This window comes from Ips typographus, linkage group LG15 (assembly GCF_016097725.1).
Source record: "Ips typographus isolate SLU linkage group LG15, UJ_Ityp_2.0, whole genome shotgun sequence".
Classification (NCBI taxonomy): Eukaryota; Metazoa; Arthropoda; class Insecta; order Coleoptera; family Curculionidae; genus Ips; species Ips typographus.
The window spans coordinates 1331346-1353135 of record NC_138436.1 but is presented as its reverse complement, the minus strand read 5'-3'; the positions used below and the strand labels follow the sequence as shown (position 1 = coordinate 1353135).

The window sequence follows — 21790 nt, the reverse complement described above, 5'->3', positions numbered from 1 at the left end:
GTTACGGTTTGTTTTCGGTTCTAGTATGGTAACATTGGGGTCTTATGAATTCGACCTATTCATGATTTATGCTCTGGCAACGAGATTTATATCAGCGGAATTAACTTACCAGTGAGGGTTTTGGGTTTATCATGGGGCACTGTTTGCCACAGGCAACATGATTTTCGGCAAGTTTTGGGGCACCTGTTGTTTATGTTTTGTACTAACCGACAAATATAGGTTATAGTCATTAAAGTCATGGGTTCTATTGACATTTGTCTCTTGAGTCAATAATCAGCTGTTTGGCTGGCGAATGTCCGAAGTCACTGTTTGATCCGGTGCGTGATTGGTCACAATTACGGAAAATGTGTTGGTCCGTCAGGGTTTATGTGTTCTCCACGAGAACCGCGGCTCATCATTGGCCGTAATTAGGGGGTATCGACATTTTGTTCGGTCGCGATCGACTGTTAAGGTCCGTTTTCACGCTCATGCAATTTGCGCAAGTTGATTTGTGCAAGTCAATTGGCACAAGTAAAACTGAATTGTTGGGTGCATTTTCACGCTCAAGCAATTTGCACAAATTGATATAAAAAAAAAACAAGTCAATCTATTGACACAAATTTGTTCACCACTACAGATTTCGACAAGCGTGTAACGTGTTTGAAACACAAATGGACCACGAAGACGAGTTGTTAGCACTAGCGGGAGTTTGTTTAATTAAAAAGTTTAAGGTACCAAAAAAGAAAAATCCAAGAAGACCGCAGAAATCTTGGATTGAAAAGAGGGCCACTTACTCTCATACTAATTTAATTAAGGAATTAATTAATGAACCAGATGATTTTCGTAATTATTTGCGAATGGACGAAGCAACTTATAAAAATTTATTAGATTAGTTTCACCATTAATAAAAAGGGGTGATACTGTAATGAAACGTTCTATTACACCACATTAACGACTCTCCGTAACTTTGAGATTTTTGGCAACAGGGAGAAACTATGAAGATCTTAAGTTTTCTACATGTATTTCCAAATCTGCCCTCAGTAATATGATTCCTGAAACGTGTGTTGCCATCTACAGTGTATTAAAACAGGAATATTGTTACGGGTTTGATTTGGCAAGAATAGATTTGTCTGGGAGAACGTAGTATTACCAGGTCTACGTGACAACATCGCATTACAGTTTCGGTCACATACGGTAGTACCTACGCCGGATTGGGCTAACGTACTGCCCGCTTTCTGAGGAGTCTGCGCCCTCTTGCTGGTACGAGTATTGATCGACGCGACAGGTGCCTTCTTCTTGAATCGCGCCTTCGACGTTGCCAGAAACAATCTCGGTTACATCTTCTAAATGTGCATTTGGTGAGATTCCATTAATTATATCTGCAACACTGTTCACAAAGTATTTGTTAAATTGATTTGCTATACATGACTCATCTACAATTGCACCTCCCTCAAATTTTATTAAGTCTGGCAAAGACGGATTTTTTTCTGGAAGTAGAGTCTTCAAATGTTTCCAAAGTTCGTACGCATTATGTTTATTGTTATCTATCTTGTTTATATAGAATTTGTTTTTTTCAATATTAATTTGTTTGATAATTTTATTTCTGATGAATTTATATTCATTCCAAGTATTGTTGCTTTTGCTTAAGATTGCTCTTTTATACAAAACGTCTCTATCTCTCATCATACTTTTAATATCATTAGTCATCCACTTTTTTCTTCGTACTGCCTTTTTGTAACAATTTTTTGTATTGGACACATTTCATTCATAACATGATAAATTGTCAATAAAAGAGTTAGCCAGCACTTTGACATCCGTTATGTCATTATTCCAGTTATTGCCTATAATGAAGTTTTGTAAGAAAGTTGGGTTGTATTTGTTCATGACTCTTTTGTATATTGTTACATAATTATCATCTTTTATTTTCTCTTTTAAAGATGTTGTAAGTATATTATGATCGCTGATTTTCGGTGTTAGATGCACCGAATGCGGTAGATATTTATTGTTTGTAATAATATAATCAATTAGTGTAGCGCTGTTTATAGTTATTCTGGTAGGTGAGCTGACCAACTGCGTGAAACTTTTTAAATACACCTTTTCCATAAGTTTGGTACCATAGAAATTAGGCTTGAGTAAATCGAAATTAAAATCTCCCATTATTACAATTATTCCATCATATTCACTTACCCTTTCCAGGTAGTCTGAAAAATATTCCACAAACTGAGCGTTTTCCTTTTGTGGTGAATGGTACAACACACTGAGGAGATACTTTGATTCAGCCGCAATAACTTCAATGGACAACAGCCACACCGAATCTTGCACGCACTCATTATTGCGAATTTTGTATTTAATGCCATTATTGATCAGCGCAATTACACCACCCGTTCTTTTGTTTGTTGATTTACATAGTTCGATTCGGTACCCTTCAATTTTCAGTTCTGATTCACTTATATCATCAGTTACGTGTGTTTCTGACATGAGAATAACTTTCGGTTTCCAATTCCTTATCAGCAATAGAATTTCGTCCTTATTATTTAAGAAACCTTGGCAATTTAGGTATACAATATCGGAATTTGCATAATTCTCCAAAGAATTTAATTGCTATTGTATAAACTTCCTACGTTGCAATTGTTCACTCTGTCTATAAACTTCGCACTTAGTCACATCCCACACAGTGTGATCCGTGCTTAAACTTAACCCATATCTTTGATTTGAGTCTTCGCAGTTTTTACATTTTTTAAAGTTATTTACACACACATTTGAGTTATGATCACTACCGCATTTACCACAAGCTTGCTTATCTTTACAGTCTTTGCTCAAGTGACCGTACTTACAACAATTTAGACAACGTATCACCACGTAATCAATGAAAACTCTGCATCGATTCCATCCTAAGTTTACTTGGCAAAACTGATAAACACGGCAGTCACAGCAGAAATGAGGTAGGTTCCCTATGTTTATATTCATATAAAATATACGTTAATCTCAAATTCATTTTTAGTTTTTATGTGGCAATTGCTATGGAACTTTGAGAATAGAAGATATTTTCATTCATCCTTGTTTCCAAAGCGACAAGAATGAAGAATACACTTCTGCAAAACATGCTGAATAGAATACCTATTTAAAACTGTAACAGTTGAGTTAAAAAAATAAACAAAATATTAACAATTTGTGACAAGTGACAATTAAAAATATCGTGTTTAGAGGCAACTACTGTGAACAGGGAAAAAATTTCGCCAGATCTGTCAGCTGAAAATTTACTGTTGACCAATAGGAAATAAGTGACGTCAGTCGCAAAACGCGGTTATGAGAACTAAGCTTTAATCAGCTGAATTTGTGATAAATCGCGTGACGTCACAGTGGGTGCTCGGACTGCACAATATGCACTTTTTTATATTATATTATTAATTATTTTTCACAGAATGGATGCATTCTTCTTCTTCCATCTGAGACCATATTTATAGAGAAGGGTAAGCTCGAATAATCAAGGTATGTAAAAATTCAGCTTCATTAAGTACCTATTGGATTGTTTTAAAAAAACGTTTTAGTAGCACAAAGATGTTTGCTTCATAGTACTAGATAGGCAAACGTTGTATTTTATAATGGCATACAGGACTATCATTTATACGATCAAAGGAACTTACCTGTGAAGTTCGATCGTAATTATACTAGCGCCTCGCCCGAAGAGATCACTCAATTTACACTAGGTAGTACAGCATTTCTGTACCCAATGCCCACATAATTTAAAGAAGAAGAAGAGTTTTGTGTGTCACCTGTCCGTATGTGTGCCGTCGCTGCCATTCAGTTTTAAAGATGGCAATATTTTGAATATTGAGAGGGAATTTAGAGGGAGGGAGTGATCTCTTCGGGCGAGGCGCTAGTATAATTACGATCGAACTTCACAGGTAAGTTCCTTTGATCGTATAATTATACGACGCGCCTCGCCCTTCAGAGATCACTCAATTTACACTAGGTAGATTTTTAAAGATATCTTCAGAATATTGCCTGTTAGGAAGCAACAAGTGGAGTTCATATATTTAGCTTTTGGTCAATCAGTATGCGATGGAGTGTTCTCCATATAATAAAGAAAATTGTATTGTATATTTCCTTAGTCCTACTAATACAAAAACAAGAACGGAACGAATGTCCTATGTCTAAGAGGGTAACAAATCAGTCTTCTATGTTAGGTTTACAGTCTTGAAAAACGAATTCGGTTATTTAAAAAAAATACTGCCTGAGTGAACTCGGATGCGTTTTCCGACAAAGGCAAATTATAGAATCTGGCAAACATTTGAGATGTAGAAGACCAGCCCGCCGTGTTCCGGATAGTCTCCCAAGATAAGCATTTCCTTGCAGCCGCCGAAGTTGAAGCATGTCGAGTCGAATGGGCTGAGAAACAGTGGGTATCAATTCCTGCTTCTTTCAAGGTACCTTTTATCCATCTGCCAATGGAATCTCTGCTAGCGCAACGATGAGGAGCTATCGTCGATATAAACAAATAAGTGGAGTCCTCTCCTCGTAAATGAGAAGTTCTCTCGACGTAATCAGCTAGGGTAGTTGCAACACAGATCTTGATATTGTTAGTAAAATATTGAAGGTCAATGCAAGGTTGGCGGGTTTTTGGATTGAATGTCTTAATAAGGTCTGATATGTAGATTCTTACCGATTCTCGACCAAAGGTTATCCCATCTACGCGTATCGAGTGTAAGGTTTGCAGTCTTTGACCCGACGCTAGTGCCAGTAGGGTAGCAAGCTTTTTAGTAAGATCCAACAAACCTAGGTCTTGATTATTCCCAAGGGTTTCCAAGTAATTTAGAACGACCTTTGGGTCCCACGTCACTTTATAACGCGCAGCTGGGGGGTTATGCCGAAATATCCCTCTCATAAACCTTTTTACGATAGGATTATTTCCGAAGTCCTCTGGCAAGATCAGAGCTAAGGCTGAGCGGTGCTGGTTTATGGAGCTATAACTTTTCTTTCTCCCCTTCTTATATTCCAAAAATTCCAAGGCTTCAGTTAATTGAGCAGTGAATGGATTCATCTTCCTGTTATTGCAGTACCTCCACCAAGCCTTGTAGGATGAATCATATTGTTTCAATGTCGAGGCTGCTAGAGAATTCAAAATTGTGTTGAGAGTAACGTCTGGTAGGCCTTTTCTTTGAAAGACGCCCTTGATAAGCAGCTCCGCTTCGGGGTACTGTAAACCATAAATTCACTGCGATTAAAAAAAAAAAAAACAAAAACTCGTTTCCTATAACCCAGAAACTCTTGCAACCGCCAGCTGCAAATGCTTATGCAGAGAATGCAAATCTTGAAAAGGAGAGGATAAAAGATTTTTTGCTGGACCCAAGAGAATTGGTTTCATACAGGAAATCTTTTCAAAAATTGGATACCATGCCTGGGAAGGCCAGTAAGGAACCACCACTATGCCGTTAGCTTTGTCAGCTATTACTTTATTTAGCACCCTAAGAACCAGTGAAAAGGGTGGGAAGGCGTAAAAGTAGTGTTCTGACCAGTCAGTAGTAAATGCATCCACTGCTAAAGACCCTGGATCTCTGTGCCAGGATATATATAACCTACATTTTGCGTTAATGTTTGAAGCAAACAAGTCTATGACTGGCTGACCAAATTGTTGCAGAATAATTTGGAAAAAACCGTCACCTAGCTGCCACTCAGTCTCTAACGAGATAACTCTGGAATCTGAGTCGGCCAAATTGCACTTTGATGCTATATATGTCGCATGAATCCAAATGTTTCGAAGTTCGCACCAGTACCATATTTTTCGGGCTAATCTATTTAACTTCGCGTGCTTAATGCTACCCATTCGGTTAATGTATGAGATTGCTGTCGAATTATCGACTTTCAGGAGAATTTGGCACGATTTTTTCTCTTTTGCAAAACATTGAAGGCCGTAAAAGATGGCTTTCAGCTCGAGAAAGTTAATATGCTCAGTCTTCTGTATGGGACTCCACCAGCCACTGGTGTGTTCACCTTGACAGTAGGCCCCCCAACCAGTCAGGGAGCTATCGGTGACTATCTCAAAATCATACCTGTCTTGTAAAATTTTACAAGTTGAATCTCGTATATGGAAGGACCACCAAGCCAAATCAGAGGCCACCTGAGTTAGCCTTAGGTACATTACCGCGTTGTAATTTGTATTGTTTCTCTCAAGAGCCAGGTGCTTTTCTCGTTCCAGATCTTTCAGGTGGGCCCTCCCATACTTTACGGCAGGGCATGATGCTACCAGAACTCCCAGAAACTGGGCAAAAGATCTGATTTTACAACGTTTTACTCGCAAAAACTTTTGTATCAAGTTATAAACTTTTACCCGTTTTTTTAAAGGAAGCTCTAATGTTAAGCTTTCAGAGTTAAAGACAAATCCCAAGTAAAGGCACTGCCTTCTAGGTGTGAGACAACTCTTTTTAAAGTTGATGACAAACCCTAAACTTTGTAGTAAGACAACTGCGGAGTTAGTAGAAGTAGAGCACTCCTCCTTAGAGTTGCCTATAAAGATCCAGTCGTCCAGATATACTACGCAGACCACACCTTTCTTCCTCAACAATGTAACGATAGGTTTTGTTAGTTTGGTAAAGACGTAAGGAATTGTCGCCAAACCAAATGGGGCACAGCAAAACTGATATAGTTTGTCAGCGTATCTGAACCTCAGATATTTCCTGTCCTTATGGTGAATGGGAATTACGTAGTAGGCGTCTTTCAGGTCCAGTGTAGTCATGAAAGCGCCTCTATAGAGCAGTTTTGTAACTGTGCGATAATCTTCCATCTTAAAATGGGGAATTTTAAGAAAGGAATTTAAAGACTTTAGATTTAGAATAAATCTTGTTTTCCCCGATTCCTTTTTAGCTAAGAAATAGGTAGAAAGAAATTGGCCTGGCTCGTCAACGCAGGTCTCAATAATGTTATTGTGTAACATTAGTTTAATTTCAGACTCCATCTCAATCGAGAAGTCTCGATTAGCTAGGATATTAGAAAACTGGCGTGGTTTACGTAAGAAAGGCAGTTTGAGATTTCCCTTGTTGCCTCGGATATCTCCCTTGTCTCCGGGGCGGGCGTGACGAGTTTAAATTACCGCCATAATTCCTGTAGGCAGGCCGAGGAACTTCGCCTAGTTTTTGGGTTACCTCAGGGATTGAGGATTGAACCTTTAGATCTTTTGAAGATCTTTCTAAGTCCTTTCCAGCTTTGAGCTGCTCGCTGAGACCTTTATCAAAAAGGAAAGAGTCCACTTCGGAGTTGCGGGCTACTTCCCTGGGTTGAGGTCTTATTAGAGGGAGTAAGATTCCCCTCCGATGGTACGATAGAGACCTAAAAAGATCTAACAACATTTTTCCTGCATTACCCAGTTGGGGTAAAATTTCTTTTAGGGATGTGTCCTCCCCTGATAAAGACCTGCTTAGAATTCCCCCAATTAGGGAAATGGCAGACCCTAGTTGATCCTGCATTCCACAGAGGGCTTTATCTCGTTTTTGTGGCAGTGTAAGGAGCGAATGCAGCACTTCCGGGTTGATTTGAGGTGCTGTCAGCCTATCAAAATTGCTTGGGGGTGGATATTTTCCCAATAACTCTGCGCGTTTATCAGCAGGTAATCCCTCCTCCAGGATGTAAGACCAACGAGAAAGTAACACCTCATGCAGGAGTATCCCTTTGGTTTTTAAGGATTCAGGGTCTTCCCCCAAATATTGTAGCAAGTCTGGGTCTACTTGAATTTGTAATGGAGGAGTATCCCCCAGGTTATCATCTCCAATGTTTGGAGCAGCGGCCGTGACAGGAGTGTCCTGTCTAGAGTAACTATTACTCATTGTAGGGCTCGAACGGGCTGGTCCTAAAGGTGATCTCTCCCTTACACGGGAAGAGTGTCCTGAGGACCCTGACCTGGACCTGCTCGTCGTTGACCATTCGGATCAGGTTTCAGTCCGACCTGTGACGTTGTTTCGACTTGGCCTGTGGGCCCTCGAAAGCAGGTCTTCCACCCTTTGAAGACGTTCCTCCAAGTCCTTCTTTCGAGCCCTATGTTTCGAGCGACGACGATGGCTGGGACCGGGGGATGGCGATTTTCTTGTGTGTTTTCCCATAATCTGTGGAAAGCAAAGATTATTAGGATAATTAAGGAATATTATTACCGTATATTGGATTTTATTTCTCTTTTGCGTGTGAGCATGAAGCACAAAAAAAACTGAATGACAGCGACGGCAGACATACGGACAGGTGACACACAAAACTCTTCTTCTTCTTTAAATTATGTGGGCATTGGGTACAGAAATGCTGTACTACCTAGTGTAAATTGAGTGATCTCTGAAGGGCGAGGCGCGTCGTATAATTGATCTGAAAAATTTGCCACTTATACAGTGTGACCCATTTAGAATGGAAACACCCCTATAAAATTTTAGGTTATTAACCGATTTCAATGATTTTTTTTTTGAAATAATTAGGAATGAAATGTCTATTACGGGAGAAAATTTTAAATATTTATTTCAGTTTTCAGGTCATATTACGAGACTTTTTCTTGATAGAAAATGGATAATTTTTATTAGCGATTTTTTTATTGAAAAAATTACTACGCCACTGGATCTATAGTGCTTTCAAATAGCTGTTACCAATTTTTTTTTTGAATTTTTTTTTGATTTTTTTTTTGATATTTTTTTTTTATTTTATTTTTTATTTTTTTTTTATTTTTTTTTTGATTTTTTTTTTAGAAATTAATCAATTAATAAGTAATAATAAACAAGTAAATAGTAACACCATTTCTATGGCAACAGTTGATGCAGGGTGTTCTTTTGTGACCGTTAGCTTAGAGGATTTTTGAATTTTAATTTGTCATAACTTTGTTATTAATGAATGGATTTTCATGAAATTTTGGTCACAGCTATTTGAAAGCACTATAGATCCAGTGGCGTAGTAATTTTTTCAATAAAAAAATCGCTAATAAAAATTCTCCATTTTCTATCAAGAAAAAGTATCGTAATATGACCTGAAAACTGAAAAAAATATTTAAAATTTTCTCCCGTAATAGACATTTCATTCCTAATTATTTCAAAAAAAAAATCATTGAAATCGGTTAATAACCTAAAATTTTATAGGGGTGTTTCCATTCTAAATGGGTCACACTGTATGAATTTGAAAATACACATGAAATTTGACTTTTGATCTCACTACAAACTATTTCATTATTACGGTTACTGCAAACATGCTTTTATATAACACTACATACAGTGCTCTCATAAAGTACAGTACATACTGCCTAAATTCAATAAAATTTATTTTTATTAACCGCTGTGTTGTGTTATGTGATTTGGAATTATACAGGTCCCAAAAACTAAGTATTTAAAATATTTTTGATCTTTTAAATGGCAACACCTCTTAATTATTGTATAAGTTTCTAGACTCCAGCAACAATTTTAAACATCATTCATCATTCCATGCAAGTTGTACCACAATTTTTGTTCTGCAAATATTAATATTTTGAAACCAATAATTTTCCAAGAACTCAAATTAACATCACCACAAAGTAATGATTACATTTAAGAGAAGTTAATAAACATTAACTTTGTCTTTGTTATTGTCAAACAATCGATAGAATTCATTTTGACGAACTGATTTTAATTTTTTACTAGGTATTTTTTTAAATAAAAGTTGGGAGACCTATAGTTTTGAAAAGGGTGTTTTTGACATTTATTTGAACAGAATTGTAAATTGTTGTAGTAATACAAAATCTCTCTTAGAAATAAAAACATAAGGTACTGAATGTTTTTGTGAAAAGTAAGTCCCTTCCATTTTATCAAATTGATGCAGTACTTAAAAAAGACACTGTATAATACATATTAACTCAAGGTTGATATGTACCCCCCCCCCAGTTTACTAAAGTATAATGATAATTATTGTGTTAAACATAACAATAATAATGAAAACTGCAATGCTTGGATGTTAATTTAAGTAAAATCAGTATACCTACTGAACTTAAAACTTGATTTTTTATCCACTGTTCTAATGTAAGTAGTTGAACCCATTGCACAGCAATTCACTCTTCAACTATGTTGCAATCTTCTTAGTGGGCAATTTGTTCCTCGCTTAGGTCAATTTCTTCATAAAAGTTGTGTTTTTTCATCCACATGAAAAAGTAGTAAAGTATTCAGCATATACAGGATACAGATCTTTGAAATAGGCCCAATTTCTTGCTTGAACCCCCTTAAAAAATATCAGACTATAAAAATGTTTAGTAATGATGCATAAACAGAGTTTATTAAAGTAAAGCCCGATTCAGAGTTCCGTACCGGTATAAGGTATCAGGTAACGATAAGCAGTAAGCAAATTAAACATTCTGGACGTCTATTTTATAGGGGGGCGTGAAAGTGAAAGTGAGAATTTTTGTGTTGCGGGTTGCCTAAAACTGGGTGAGAATTTATTCGCCTTGTTTGGACCGGGCGAAACTGAAAATAAATGAAGGAGAATCTGGCGGACATGCGTAAATGGACGATACTTTGATTTTGCTACAGTCCTAACCTAACCTCTAAAATTGTTTCAGTTTGGTGTTTTGTTAATGATTTTGAGGTGATACCGGCGATATTACGAATTATTTTTAGTTAAGTAAAAGTATGTGTAAAGGTAAATAACCAATATATTTTGTGAATATGTACTTTTTAAATTATTTCCATTACTTTAAGATGGCAGAAAGATCATTTGTCAACGAGGATCAAAAGAAAATGTTAGTGGAGTTTTTGACGCAGCATGAAGAATTAAGATCGGGACTGCTTACTGCCACTTTCAGTAGACAAACAGCCCACAATTTATGGCAACCAATTTCTCATAATTTGAACATGGTTCAAGGTGGTGCCAGGAAAGATTGGCAAAAGTGGCGAAAGGTGGTTTGAGCAAAACAGCAAAATTAATTACTTATTACTATACTTAGGATATTATTTCAATAATTTTTTTTTAAAAACCAAAATTTTAAACAATATTTTAGACTTGGGCTGACCTGAAAAAAAATGCAATTTCTAAACAAAATAGAAATAAAAGAGCCATGATGGCAACTGGTGGTGGACCTCCAAAAATTGAAAATTTGAACTGGGAAGTTCAAATTTTAAATTTGGTTCCTGTGGAGGCTGTTGAGGGACTACTTGTGGTGTGGCGGAATCTGCTGCAGAATTTAACTTTGAGTGTGATAATGTAAGTCTAAAGTTGTACTGTACCATTGCCTGAAGCTCCTGATAAAACTGGTATATATCACATTGATAAGTTATTTAGTTGTTTGCAGGTATAATTATGATATTATCATATAGGTTGTGAATATGATCATATGATTTTTTTTCTATTATATATGTTATATCATGGTCACCCACCAGAGACGGACACTGACCCATAAGATTGCCAACTCAGCTAAACGGAAATCGTGTTCCAATTACAAAACCATAGCTATAGCAAAATTGTGCAATCAAGCTGTGTCAGCATAGGCTAATATTATAAATTAGAGGTGTAGTGTAAAAATCGCGTCTATTAATATTAAACTTTTGCATAAGTAGTTAATAGTACCATTATTTTATTATTCCAATATAATTAAGTGATTTCTTGAAATAAATAATTTTTTTTAAAAAGTGCTTCATAAGAAGAAGAACCCAACAAATTGGCGCAGTCGCAGTAGGATTCGTAAACGTTGCTAGAACACGAGTATTCTAACTAGTAACGGCGGATTCCAATCCCTTAACGAAGAAAAGAACCTCAGACTCAGAAGTCAGAAGCAATCCGATCATCACTCGTGAAAACTACGTCCGGAAAGTCCAGTAGCAGCAGCGAGAACACGACGGAATGTTAATTTTTATGTAAGTAAGGAATCATCTCGATTTACTTTACAATTTTACATTTTTGTGTGAAACTGTTCGATTTTCCAAATATCGCATTTCCTTACACCAAACTATTAATACCCTATCCTATCTTTGGTTTAAGCTATAAGAAAGTAAACTTAAACTAAAAACAATTTTAATACTAGTTATAAAAAAAAAAAAAAATTATCTTAACATATCAAAATGCCAGATACAACAGCAACAGTTGTAGAAGTAGAACCTTACAAACTATCAGAAATTTTTTCAATTATTCCTGAATTTGATGGTGATCAAATCTTTCTAGGAAATTTTATTGATGCTTGTGATTGTGCTTTTAATATGGCCACAACACAACAGAAAGTTTTTCTTTTAATTCACATAAAAAATAAAATGAGAGGTAGAGCCGCTCAATTAATAAGTTCTAGAAATCCAGGAACTTATGCAGAACTTAAACATTTACTAAACTTACATTTTGGAGACTCAAGAGATCTCTCATCGCTAATTCAAGATTTACAAAGATTAAAACAATTGCCAAACGAATCACCCCTTACATTTTATAATCGACTTCAAGTATTAAATTCAAAATTACTTGCTAATATTCAAAAATCAGGCTTATCTAGACAACAAAAAGATGCTCAAACTAGTTTAATAGAAACTATGGCATTGAACGCTTTATTAACTGGTTTAGATTTTCGCTTAGGACAATTAATTCGTGCTAGTAATCCACAAACTTTATTAGAAGCTCAAAGCAGAATTCGAAGAGAACTTCAATTGTCTTATTTTGAACAACAAAAATCAAGTAGATTAACTCAAAATCCTAAACCACAAACCAAACCCAATTCGATTCCCAGATGTAACAATTGTGGCCGATCTGGTCATATTTCAAGTCAATGTAGACAAACATCAAATCAAAGACCTCCACAATTTAACCAATTTAACCATAATTTTCAAAGACCAGTTTTTGATCAAAGAACAAACTCTTCTCCTATGCAGCGACCTATTATTAATAATAATAATAATAACGCACACTCAAATCGACCAACTAATTTTACCCCTAATGAAAGTAATTTTCAACCTAGATCAAATTCGTATCAACGTCCTTTTAATTCTAATGGGGCACAAAGAACTTTACATGTCCAATATGAAGATTTTCCTAATCAATCATTTAATGAACAAATTGAAACTGAAACGTTTCATCAACTCCCAAATAATGAATTGTACCAAATAAATGAAAATCTTGTTGACACATCATATTCCCATGAAACTGAAAGCAGTCAGGATTTTCAGATTGCTACGTCAAGCAACCATCCCCCAGAAAATTCTACAATCTCAAACCCAGTTTCACAAATCCAATCTCAACTTCAAACATTGAATTTCGACGACATGAACCCGAACATGAACTTCCCGGAACAACAGTTTCTTTAAGTCCACTACTAACAGTGAACTCAAAAAATCTTTATTATATTTACGACGCTTCGCAAACATTTAAATTACTTATTGATACCGGAGCAGGAATCTCAATATTTAAAGCAAACACAGTGAAAAATTATTCTCGTAGAAATCCCGAACATATAACAGTTCAAGGAATAACAGATCAAAAAATTTTAATTACTGAATCTGTTTGTATACCTTTTGTAGCTGGAAGTGATCATAAAGTTTATATCTACGATTTGGATATTGATTTTGATGGTATAATAGGTTTAGATTTTCTAGATCACTATAATTGTATTGTCGATTTAAAATCAAAACAACTTATTACAAATTTTAAAACTATTCCTTTACATAAAGTAACTAATGATTCAAGTAACAATTCAATTTCAAACTCTCCTTATCAAAGTCAAGAGAACAATTTTTGCAATAAAAAATGTAATAATAAAATTTCTATCGAAGGCCGAATCGAAAAAATATGCAAATTAAAATGCAATCTAGCTAATACAAGTGCAATTCTCTATGCCCAAGAAAAAGATAAGGTCCGATTACCTAACGCCTTAGTTAAAGTCAATGAACAAGGTGAATTTCTTACATCTGTTATAAATGCTAACGTAATTAATAAAACTGTCGAGTTTTCAGACATAATTATAGAACCATTTGTCCCGGAATGTAAGAACAACGAACTTGCTTATTCTTTGAATCCCGATAATTATACTGACCAACCACAAGACAGACACGCGCTAATAAAAAAGCAACTTAGAACAGATCATCTTAATGACGAAGAAAAATGTGCAATTACTGAACTTTGTCTTGAATTTTCCGATATATTCTATTTAGATGGCGACATCTTATCTTTCACTAGTGAGATAAAACACTCAATCGAAACTAATGGTGCCAGACCTGTATTTTCAAAATCTTATAGATACCCGCAAATTCATAAAGAGGAAGTAAAATCTCAAATTAATAAAATGCTTGATCAAGGTATTATTCGTCATTCTACATCTCCATGGTCTTCCCCTGTATGGGTTGTCCCAAAGAAGCTAGACGCTTCTGGAAAACAAAAGTGGCGAGTTGTAATAGACTACCGCAAACTTAACGAACTGACAGTTGACGACAAATACCCACTGCCAAATATTTCTGATTTACTAGACCAATTAGGTAAGTGTGAATATTTCACAACACTCGACCTTGCCTCTGGTTTTCACCAGATTGAAGTAGATCCTAAAGACATTTCAAAAACAGCTTTTTCAGTTGAAAATGGTCTTTACGAATTTGTTCGTATGCCATTCGGACTCAAGAATGCACCGTCCACTTTCCAACGCGTCATGGACAACATTCTTTTAGGCATTCAAAATGAACGATGTCTAGTTTACATGGATGACATTATTGTCTATTCACCAACTATTCACGAACACATTACCAGATTAACGGAAGTCTTTAAACGTCTACGTAACGCAAACTTAAAAATTCAACCAGACAAATGTGAATTTTTAAGGAAAGAAGTAGCTTATCTTGGACACCTTATTACTCAACATGGTGTAAAACCCAATCCAGACAAAATTAAATGCATTGAAAAATTCCCAGTCCCTACTTCACCTAAAGAAATAAAATCATTCTTAGGTCTTTCCGGTTACTACCGACGATTCATCCCTAATTTCGCAAAGATTTCTAAACCATTAACTAAATTACTTCAAAAAGATGTTACTTTCCATTTTGATGAAGAATGTGTAAACTCTTTTAACACATTGAGAAAAGCTTTAACTTCAAATCCCATTTTGATTTATCCCAATTTTGACGAAACATTTTTGCTTACAACAGACGCAAGCTCCTTTGCGATAGGTGCCGTTTTATCCCAAGGTCCTGTTGGAAAAGATTTACCAATTGCTTACGCCTCAAGAACTCTATGTAGTGCTGAAACAAAATATTCCACAATTGAAAGAGAACTCCTCGCAATTGTATGGGCAGTAAAACATTTTCGTCCATATCTTTTTGGTCGTAAATTCATTCTCATTACCGATCATCGTCCTTTAACATGGCTCTTTTCCATTAAAGACCCCGGAAGTCGCTTAGCACGTTGGCGTCTAAAGTTAGAGGAATATGATTATAAAATCGAATACAAACCCGGAAGAATCAATAACAACGCTGATGCATTATCAAGAATAAGAGTTAATCATTTTCAAGAATGTGTGAAATTTCACTCAAAAGTTCGAAATTTTGCTTTAAACGAAGAAGCTGGACCATCTATTAATAATGAAGATCCACCTTTTGAAGACAACAGTTTTATGAATGTCGAAGAAATAACTAACGAATACAATACATTTACGCATTTATATAAAACCACATCTATGAATGACTACTCAAAAATAGAAATATCTAATTTACAACTTTTAGATAAATCTCACAAAAACATCGTTACATTCTTTTGGCGAAATAAACTCGAAGAACTGCATGAGAAAATCATTGACGATATACTAGAAAAAGATTTCGACTTTCAATCTAAAACGATTAATATTGTTTCTAGTAAAAGTGTCAAAGATCGTAAATATTTCATAATACCACTACCTTACGATAATGACTCCGTAGTTCCAATTCTCTTTTTAACTTTATATAAAGATCGTGAAAAATTTGAACCTAATAAAACATATTGTATAGAAAATAATTTACAGTTACCTATAACTGAAATTCTATGTTTTATTTTGGCCGACAAAGATGTTCATTTGAAAATATGCCAAAATATTGTCAGAACCCCAGACGATGACCAAATTCCAATCATTTTGGAGCAATACCATAGTGGAAAAAACAACTTACATCGAGGTATAAATGAAACTATTAAGCGAATTAAAGAAAAATATAATTGGCCAGGTTTAACCAAGGATGTCGAAAAGTTAATTAAAAGTTGCGAAATTTGTCAAAAAGTGAAAATTTGTAGGAAAAATCTTAGTACACCTTTAGTCGTCACAGAGACACCAAAAAAAAACACCTTTTGAACGAATTAACATCGATCTGTTTGAATATCCTACTCGCAATTACGCACTGACCATTCGTGATGAATTAACAAAATTCACTCAAGCTTATCCTCTATCTGATAAGAAAGCTTCAAATGTTGCGAATACTTTATTAGTATTTTTCCAACACTATGGAACTCCTTTAAGAATACATTGTGATCGTGGCAGAGAATTTGATAACGTCCTCTTAAGAGACCTTTGCCGTCTTTTTGAAATAAAATTAACTTTTTCAAGCGTTAGTCATCCTCAATCTAACGGTTCGTTAGAAAGATTTCATGCTACATTAAATGAAATGATAAATATCCACAAAACAGAACATCCCGATGAACATGCTTTTAATATTCTTCCATATGCTGTAATTTCTTATAACAACACAAAAAATAAAACTCATGGTTTCAGTCCTTACGAATTATTATTCGGACATACGTCTATTAGACCTCCTGAAACACTTTACAATCAAAAAGAACTAATCTCAAAATACATTCGAGACCTAAATAATCGTATGGAACACTATTACAAAATAGCAAGATCAAGATCAATCGCGCAAAAAGAAAAAGCTAAGGTGAGATTCGATAATTTAATAACCAGAAATGTCCCTGAATATAAAGTAGGTGATAAAGTGTATGTAAAAGAATCTCAAATTAAAGACAAGTCCCATAATAAATTTAATGGTCCGTTCGAAATTATTGAAGTTTATGAAACATCAGCTAAAGTTAGAAATTTAGATACTAATTCACTTTCAAAAATAAACTTTGACAGAATGAAACCATTCTATGATTAGTTTTTCTTTCCAGATTCCTCGGAATTACATCGCAAGTCATCGCTCAATTCAACATATCACCAATTAATAATACGATAGGAATATTTTACCATGAAGCAGGTACAGTCAAAATATCAAATGACAAATGGACGCTTCTTGTATACAAAGACCTTCACGAGATTCGAAATACTATACGTGACAATAATAAGATACTCGATAAATTAATAACATTGTTTGACGATCCTTCACCTCGTATGACATCATTTAAAGTTGAAATTCAAACTCATGTTAGTCTTATCAGACAAACTGCAACATCAGTAGAACAAAAATATAAAGAAATTCTAGCTGATACAAACAATTACGCTTTTCGTAGTAAACGAGGTTTAGTCAATGGCATAGGTAGTATTTTTAAATCTATTACCGGAAACTTGGATTACGCTGATGGCGAATATTTTAATGAATGCATTAATAAAGTTACACGCGACGAACGTGAAATAGAACAATTACTTAAGAACCAAATATCGGTTACAAGTTCCGTTCTAAGAAACTTTAATTCTACTATTCAGCAATTTCAGATAGACGAGAAAAATTTCAACGAAAACATTGTAACAATTCAGAATGCACTAAACAGAATTTCCGATGATGTAGCTTTTTATGAGGCACAAGTAAAAGTATTGAATTTTTGCCAATCATTAATGGAAAGCTATGTATTTTTGGAAAACTATCTTGATGATATTTTAAATGCCATCACTTTTGCTCGTTTAAGAATCTTGCACAGCTCAATAATCACTCCTATCGATTTAATCACTTCTCTCCAGGAAATTTCAAGAACTTTAACTAGAAATAATTTTCCCTTACCAACTTATACTTCAAGTGTTGCTAAGTATCTTGATATAATTGAGTTAGAAGCCTATCAATCCGAAAATCAAGTTGTATTCGTTCTTCTTATACCCTTAGTAGAACCTGAAACCTATACACTTTATAAAACATTTCCCATCCCAATTTTGGATAATCGTACAGGTTTCTTTCACATTCTTCCAACAACGCAAAGATATATCGCGAGAGATGATGATTCTTTATTGTACGTATCACTTCAAAATTTAGAAAGCTGTAAAAACCTTCAGACAAGACTGAAAATTTGCTCAAACATACTCCAGTATCCAATTGACAGCGATGCTATATGTGAAGCACAACTGTTACGGCAACAGAAAATTCTTCCAAGGACATGCCAAACATCAATTCTAGCCGCTACAGACTACAACGTTCAAGAAATTGACTACAACTTATGGTTAGTAACAATCTCCGAACCACTACCTGTCACTATAAGATGCGGAAACCGAAATCCAGAGTCGCAGATACTGAAGACGAATTCAATCATCAAACTCCAACCTAATTGCAATGCCTTCATTGGAAGTACCAGAATCCATTCGAAATATCTCGTTCAAAACTTCAAAAACATTACATATCAAAGCCATCCTGTTAAGATCCCCTACGAATGCTGTAACCATTTACCAGAACGATACAATGTCCCTGATTTGAAGCCTTTAAAATTAAGCAAAATCAATTACGACGATTTAAGCGTGGCTCAACACAGATTAAACCAATACTCGGAAGAATTGGACAAAATCATTCAAGAACCTTTTGTCACTAAACATTATCATTGGTTTACCACCGCTTCAATTGTAATTATTGTATTAATTCTTGTTGTACTCATCTTATGCAAATGCAGGAAAAAGAAGTACCCTAAACTTTGCCTAACCGGAAACAGTGGACCACCGCCATCTCCAAGATCTGAACGCAGCGAGTTAAAACAAACCCAATGGAAGAAGCTATTACCAAGAAGAAGGACTAGTATCCACCCAGAACCATCTTTTGATGAATCCTTGGAACTTCAAGCTAATCCATAAAAGTTGTTGCATGGCTACAACTTTTTCCTAAAAAGGGGAGCTGTTATATCATGGTCACCCACCAGAGACGGACACTGACCCATAAGATTGCCAACTCAGCTAAACGGAAATCGTGTTCCAATTACAAAACCATAGCTATAGCAAAATTGTGCAATCAAGCTGTGTCAGCATAGGCTAATATTATAAATTAGAGGTGTAGTGTAAAAATCGCGTCTATTAATATTAAACTTTTGCATAAGTAGTTAATAGTACCATTATTTTATTATTCCAATATAATTAAGTGATTTCTTGAAATAAATAATTTTTTTTAAAAAGTGCTTCATAAGAAGAAGAACCCAACATATATAATACATAATTAGTACTTCATGAAATCATGAAAGTCATTGTCTAAATCGCCAACTGATGTTATACTTTTTCAAAATATTAATCTTCCTAGTTCCTAATAGCTCATTGAAAGCATGCAGTGGTTTATTGAAAATATAGTAATATGTATAAATAAATTTTTCTTGAAGGCATCAATTACATATAGGTACTCAGAAGTAATAATAAAATTACTCTACAAATTTAAAATTAAACGGTTACCTTTCTCATGTTATAACTCTAATAGAAAAAAAATCTATGTAATTGGTGCAGTCAGTATCTAGATCATGGTGAGCTTTACAAAGTAATGATATTGAAATTAATATATAATTAAATTATGTTTAGATCATATATTTGCCATAAGAAATCACCCACAAAAGAGAAAAATAAGAACCACTGGTTCCACCAAAATTGCTAGACTTAGTGAAGCTCAGAAGCAGTCAGCCAGATTACTTCAAAGAGCTGAAGAACAAGCAAGAGAAACCAAGAAATACAGGGTAAAAAAGCTTGAGATATTAGAAAGCATTCGAGATGAATTGAAGGAAATTAATTCATCAATCAAGTCATTGCCAAAATGACGTAGTAGTAATTATTTAGTTATAGTAGAGTTGTTATAGGTTATAAGTTGTTTTTTACTGATATTTTTAATAATCTGCTGTTTAATATACTATATTATGTTATAAATGAATTCGACGTTGTTTTCTTTGAATTACCAATATATTGAAGTACATTTTATAACAAAAAAGTAAACATTTTATTACAAAACTACGTGAAATAATTGTCAATTATGTGCTGCCTTAGGGCTGCCACCTGCAGCTAAATCCCTATTTTGAACTCCTTGATCACCTTGGACTACTGCTTGATTTAAGTACACCTAATTCTATATTATTATCTATATTTTCTTCATTATCATCTAGTGTTAATTGTATGTTGTTCTGAATACAAATATTGTGTAATACAACACAAGCATTTATAATCTGAGATGCTTTTTGTGGGCTGTAATGCAGAATTCTATGTTTAATAAGGCATCTAAATCGATTCTTCAATACACCATTACATCTTTCAATTAGGCTCCTTATACTTGTATGTGCATTATTAAATCTTTCCTGTGGTGAACCTGGATTAAGCACTGGTGTTAAAAGCCAAGGACGTAATGGATAACCTGAAGCAAATGAGAAAAAAAAATGTGCTTAATGAATCATTATTTTATAACACTAACCGGAATCACCGAGTAGATAGAATCTATTTGGAAAGTGTTGATACAATTCGTGTATTGTGCGATAAACATTAGACTCCTGCCAAATTCTACTATCATGAATACTTCCTGGATTGCGGGAGATAACATTCAGAATCCTTACTTGGTCATCACAAATCTAACGCCACATAAAAACCACAAAAAGGTTAATACTTATCTTGTAATGTAATATAATATTAAAGGATTTACACAACAATTACCAAAAAGTTGAGAATTTTTTAATTGAAAATATGAAAGAAAATATAAAAAACCAAATATATTGGGCATCTTTCTCTAAAAATTTAATAACTTTAAAAAAAAAAATCCAACTTTTTATTGCTCATTTTATATTTCCAATACAACTCACCAGTTGAACATTTATAGAATGATACATTTTATGATTGACATAGATATTGTTACGATTTTCCCGTGGGTTTACACAAAGTCAACTTAACTGAACAATTAATAAATTTATTAACACTTTAAAACACTCCGTACAATAATTAACACAGCTACTAAAAACACTACTACTGTAATGAGCCCTGATGCAGGAAGAAAGAAAGTAGTCGTAGGGTCACTTAATCACTATACTTTATTGCTAAGTTACAAAAATGTCTCTCACGAGATGTAGTTGTGGACTCTGTTAAGTTTTAAGATATAATTCTCGTTAATAGTTATTTCCGAGCATATTTATACTAGGGTACTAATTATTTGATGATTGTTTGTTACTACTATCGTTATGATAATTGGGGGTTGAAATACAGAACTATCTTATCTGTGATTCTTATGACTATTTGATTTTACAATAAATAGTACTAATGCGAAATTAATCGTGAGACCCTGATTAGAACGTAATGATAACAACAACCTAATTTAGTACAACTCGATAACAACTTAATCTAGAGTTGAATCACCCTAGTCAATATTTCTATAGATATGATCAATTTGGTACATTACACTTCCTCCCTTAGAATAAATTTTATAAACTAATGTGCATAAAATTTGTTACAATAACATATTTTGGGTGTAAATATTATCGTCTATATCTTATCCTTAAGTTTACTTAATCTAAGGCTACGTCTTAAAGGAGTCGACTCCTTTTTGGTTGATTCAATTTCACTTGTAGATGATTCATTGCGAATATCGTCTAGTTCTATTGCTATATCCTTAACTTTATTGGATCTTTTATTTATGTTAAAAGTTAAATAATTGCTTATCATACCGCAACACTTATTACTTTCACTATCATTTTCCTTGTTATTGCGCCGTTTCTTACAACATCTTCT

At 34.5% G+C, this 21790-nt stretch overlaps 4 protein-coding genes across 4 annotated transcripts; 2 read left to right on the top strand and 2 right to left on the bottom strand.

Moving 5' to 3' along the window:
- Nucleotides 1-4061: 4061 nt before the first annotated feature.
- On the bottom strand, nucleotides 4062-5388 carry LOC145738185 (uncharacterized). Its single transcript, XM_081993045.1, has 2 exons — nucleotides 4643-5388; nucleotides 4062-4549 (listed from the first exon to the last, which is right to left on the bottom strand). Exons 1-2 carry the CDS (start codon nucleotides 5018-5020, stop codon nucleotides 4169-4171), a joined length of 759 nt encoding a protein of 252 aa, XP_081849171.1. The 5' UTR covers nucleotides 5021-5388; the 3' UTR covers nucleotides 4062-4168.
- Nucleotides 5389-6627: 1239 nt separating this feature from the next.
- Nucleotides 6628-9812, bottom strand: LOC145738184 (uncharacterized). Its single transcript, XM_081993044.1, has one exon. It carries the CDS (start codon nucleotides 7794-7796, stop codon nucleotides 6981-6983), a length of 816 nt encoding a protein of 271 aa, XP_081849170.1. The 5' UTR covers nucleotides 7797-9812; the 3' UTR covers nucleotides 6628-6980.
- Nucleotides 9813-9879: 67 nt separating this feature from the next.
- LOC145738186 (uncharacterized) lies at nucleotides 9880-11293 on the top strand. The gene is made up of 3 exons (XM_081993046.1): nucleotides 9880-10596; nucleotides 10656-10853; nucleotides 10955-11293. Exons 2-3 carry the CDS (start codon nucleotides 10656-10658, stop codon nucleotides 11159-11161), a joined length of 405 nt encoding a protein of 134 aa, XP_081849172.1. The 5' UTR covers nucleotides 9880-10596; the 3' UTR covers nucleotides 11162-11293.
- A 77-nt stretch (nucleotides 11294-11370) lies between these two features.
- Nucleotides 11371-18997, top strand: LOC145738183 (uncharacterized). Its single transcript, XM_081993042.1, has 3 exons — nucleotides 11371-11807; nucleotides 17038-18291; nucleotides 18733-18997. The coding sequence occupies exons 1-3, from the start codon at nucleotides 11794-11796 to the stop codon at nucleotides 18908-18910; spliced, it is 1446 nt and encodes a 481-aa protein (XP_081849168.1). The 5' UTR covers nucleotides 11371-11793; the 3' UTR covers nucleotides 18911-18997.
- The last annotated feature ends 2793 nt before the right edge of the window (nucleotides 18998-21790 follow it).

Excerpts from the sequence above, each read along its gene's own strand:
- LOC145738183 (XM_081993042.1), top strand. Across the intron at positions 18,292-18,732 it reads GAAATTGACTACAACTTATG|GAAAAAGAAGTACCCTAAAC; the intron begins GTTAGTAACAAT and ends ATGCAAATGCAG.
- LOC145738186 (XM_081993046.1), top strand. The coding sequence starts at position 10,656 with ATGGCAGAAAGATCATTTGTCAACGAGGATCAAAAGAAAATGTTAGTG. Across the intron at positions 10,854-10,954 it reads ATTGGCAAAAGTGGCGAAAG|ACTTGGGCTGACCTGAAAAA; the intron begins GTGGTTTGAGCA and ends ACAATATTTTAG.
- LOC145738185 (XM_081993045.1), bottom strand. The coding sequence starts at position 5,020 with ATGAATCCATTCACTGCTCAATTAACTGAAGCCTTGGAATTTTTGGAA. Across the intron at positions 4,550-4,642 it reads TAACCTTTGGTCGAGAATCG|ATCTGTGTTGCAACTACCCT; the intron begins GTAAGAATCTAC and ends AACAATATCAAG.
- LOC145738184 (XM_081993044.1), bottom strand. The coding sequence starts at position 7,796 with ATGAGTAATAGTTACTCTAGACAGGACACTCCTGTCACGGCCGCTGCT.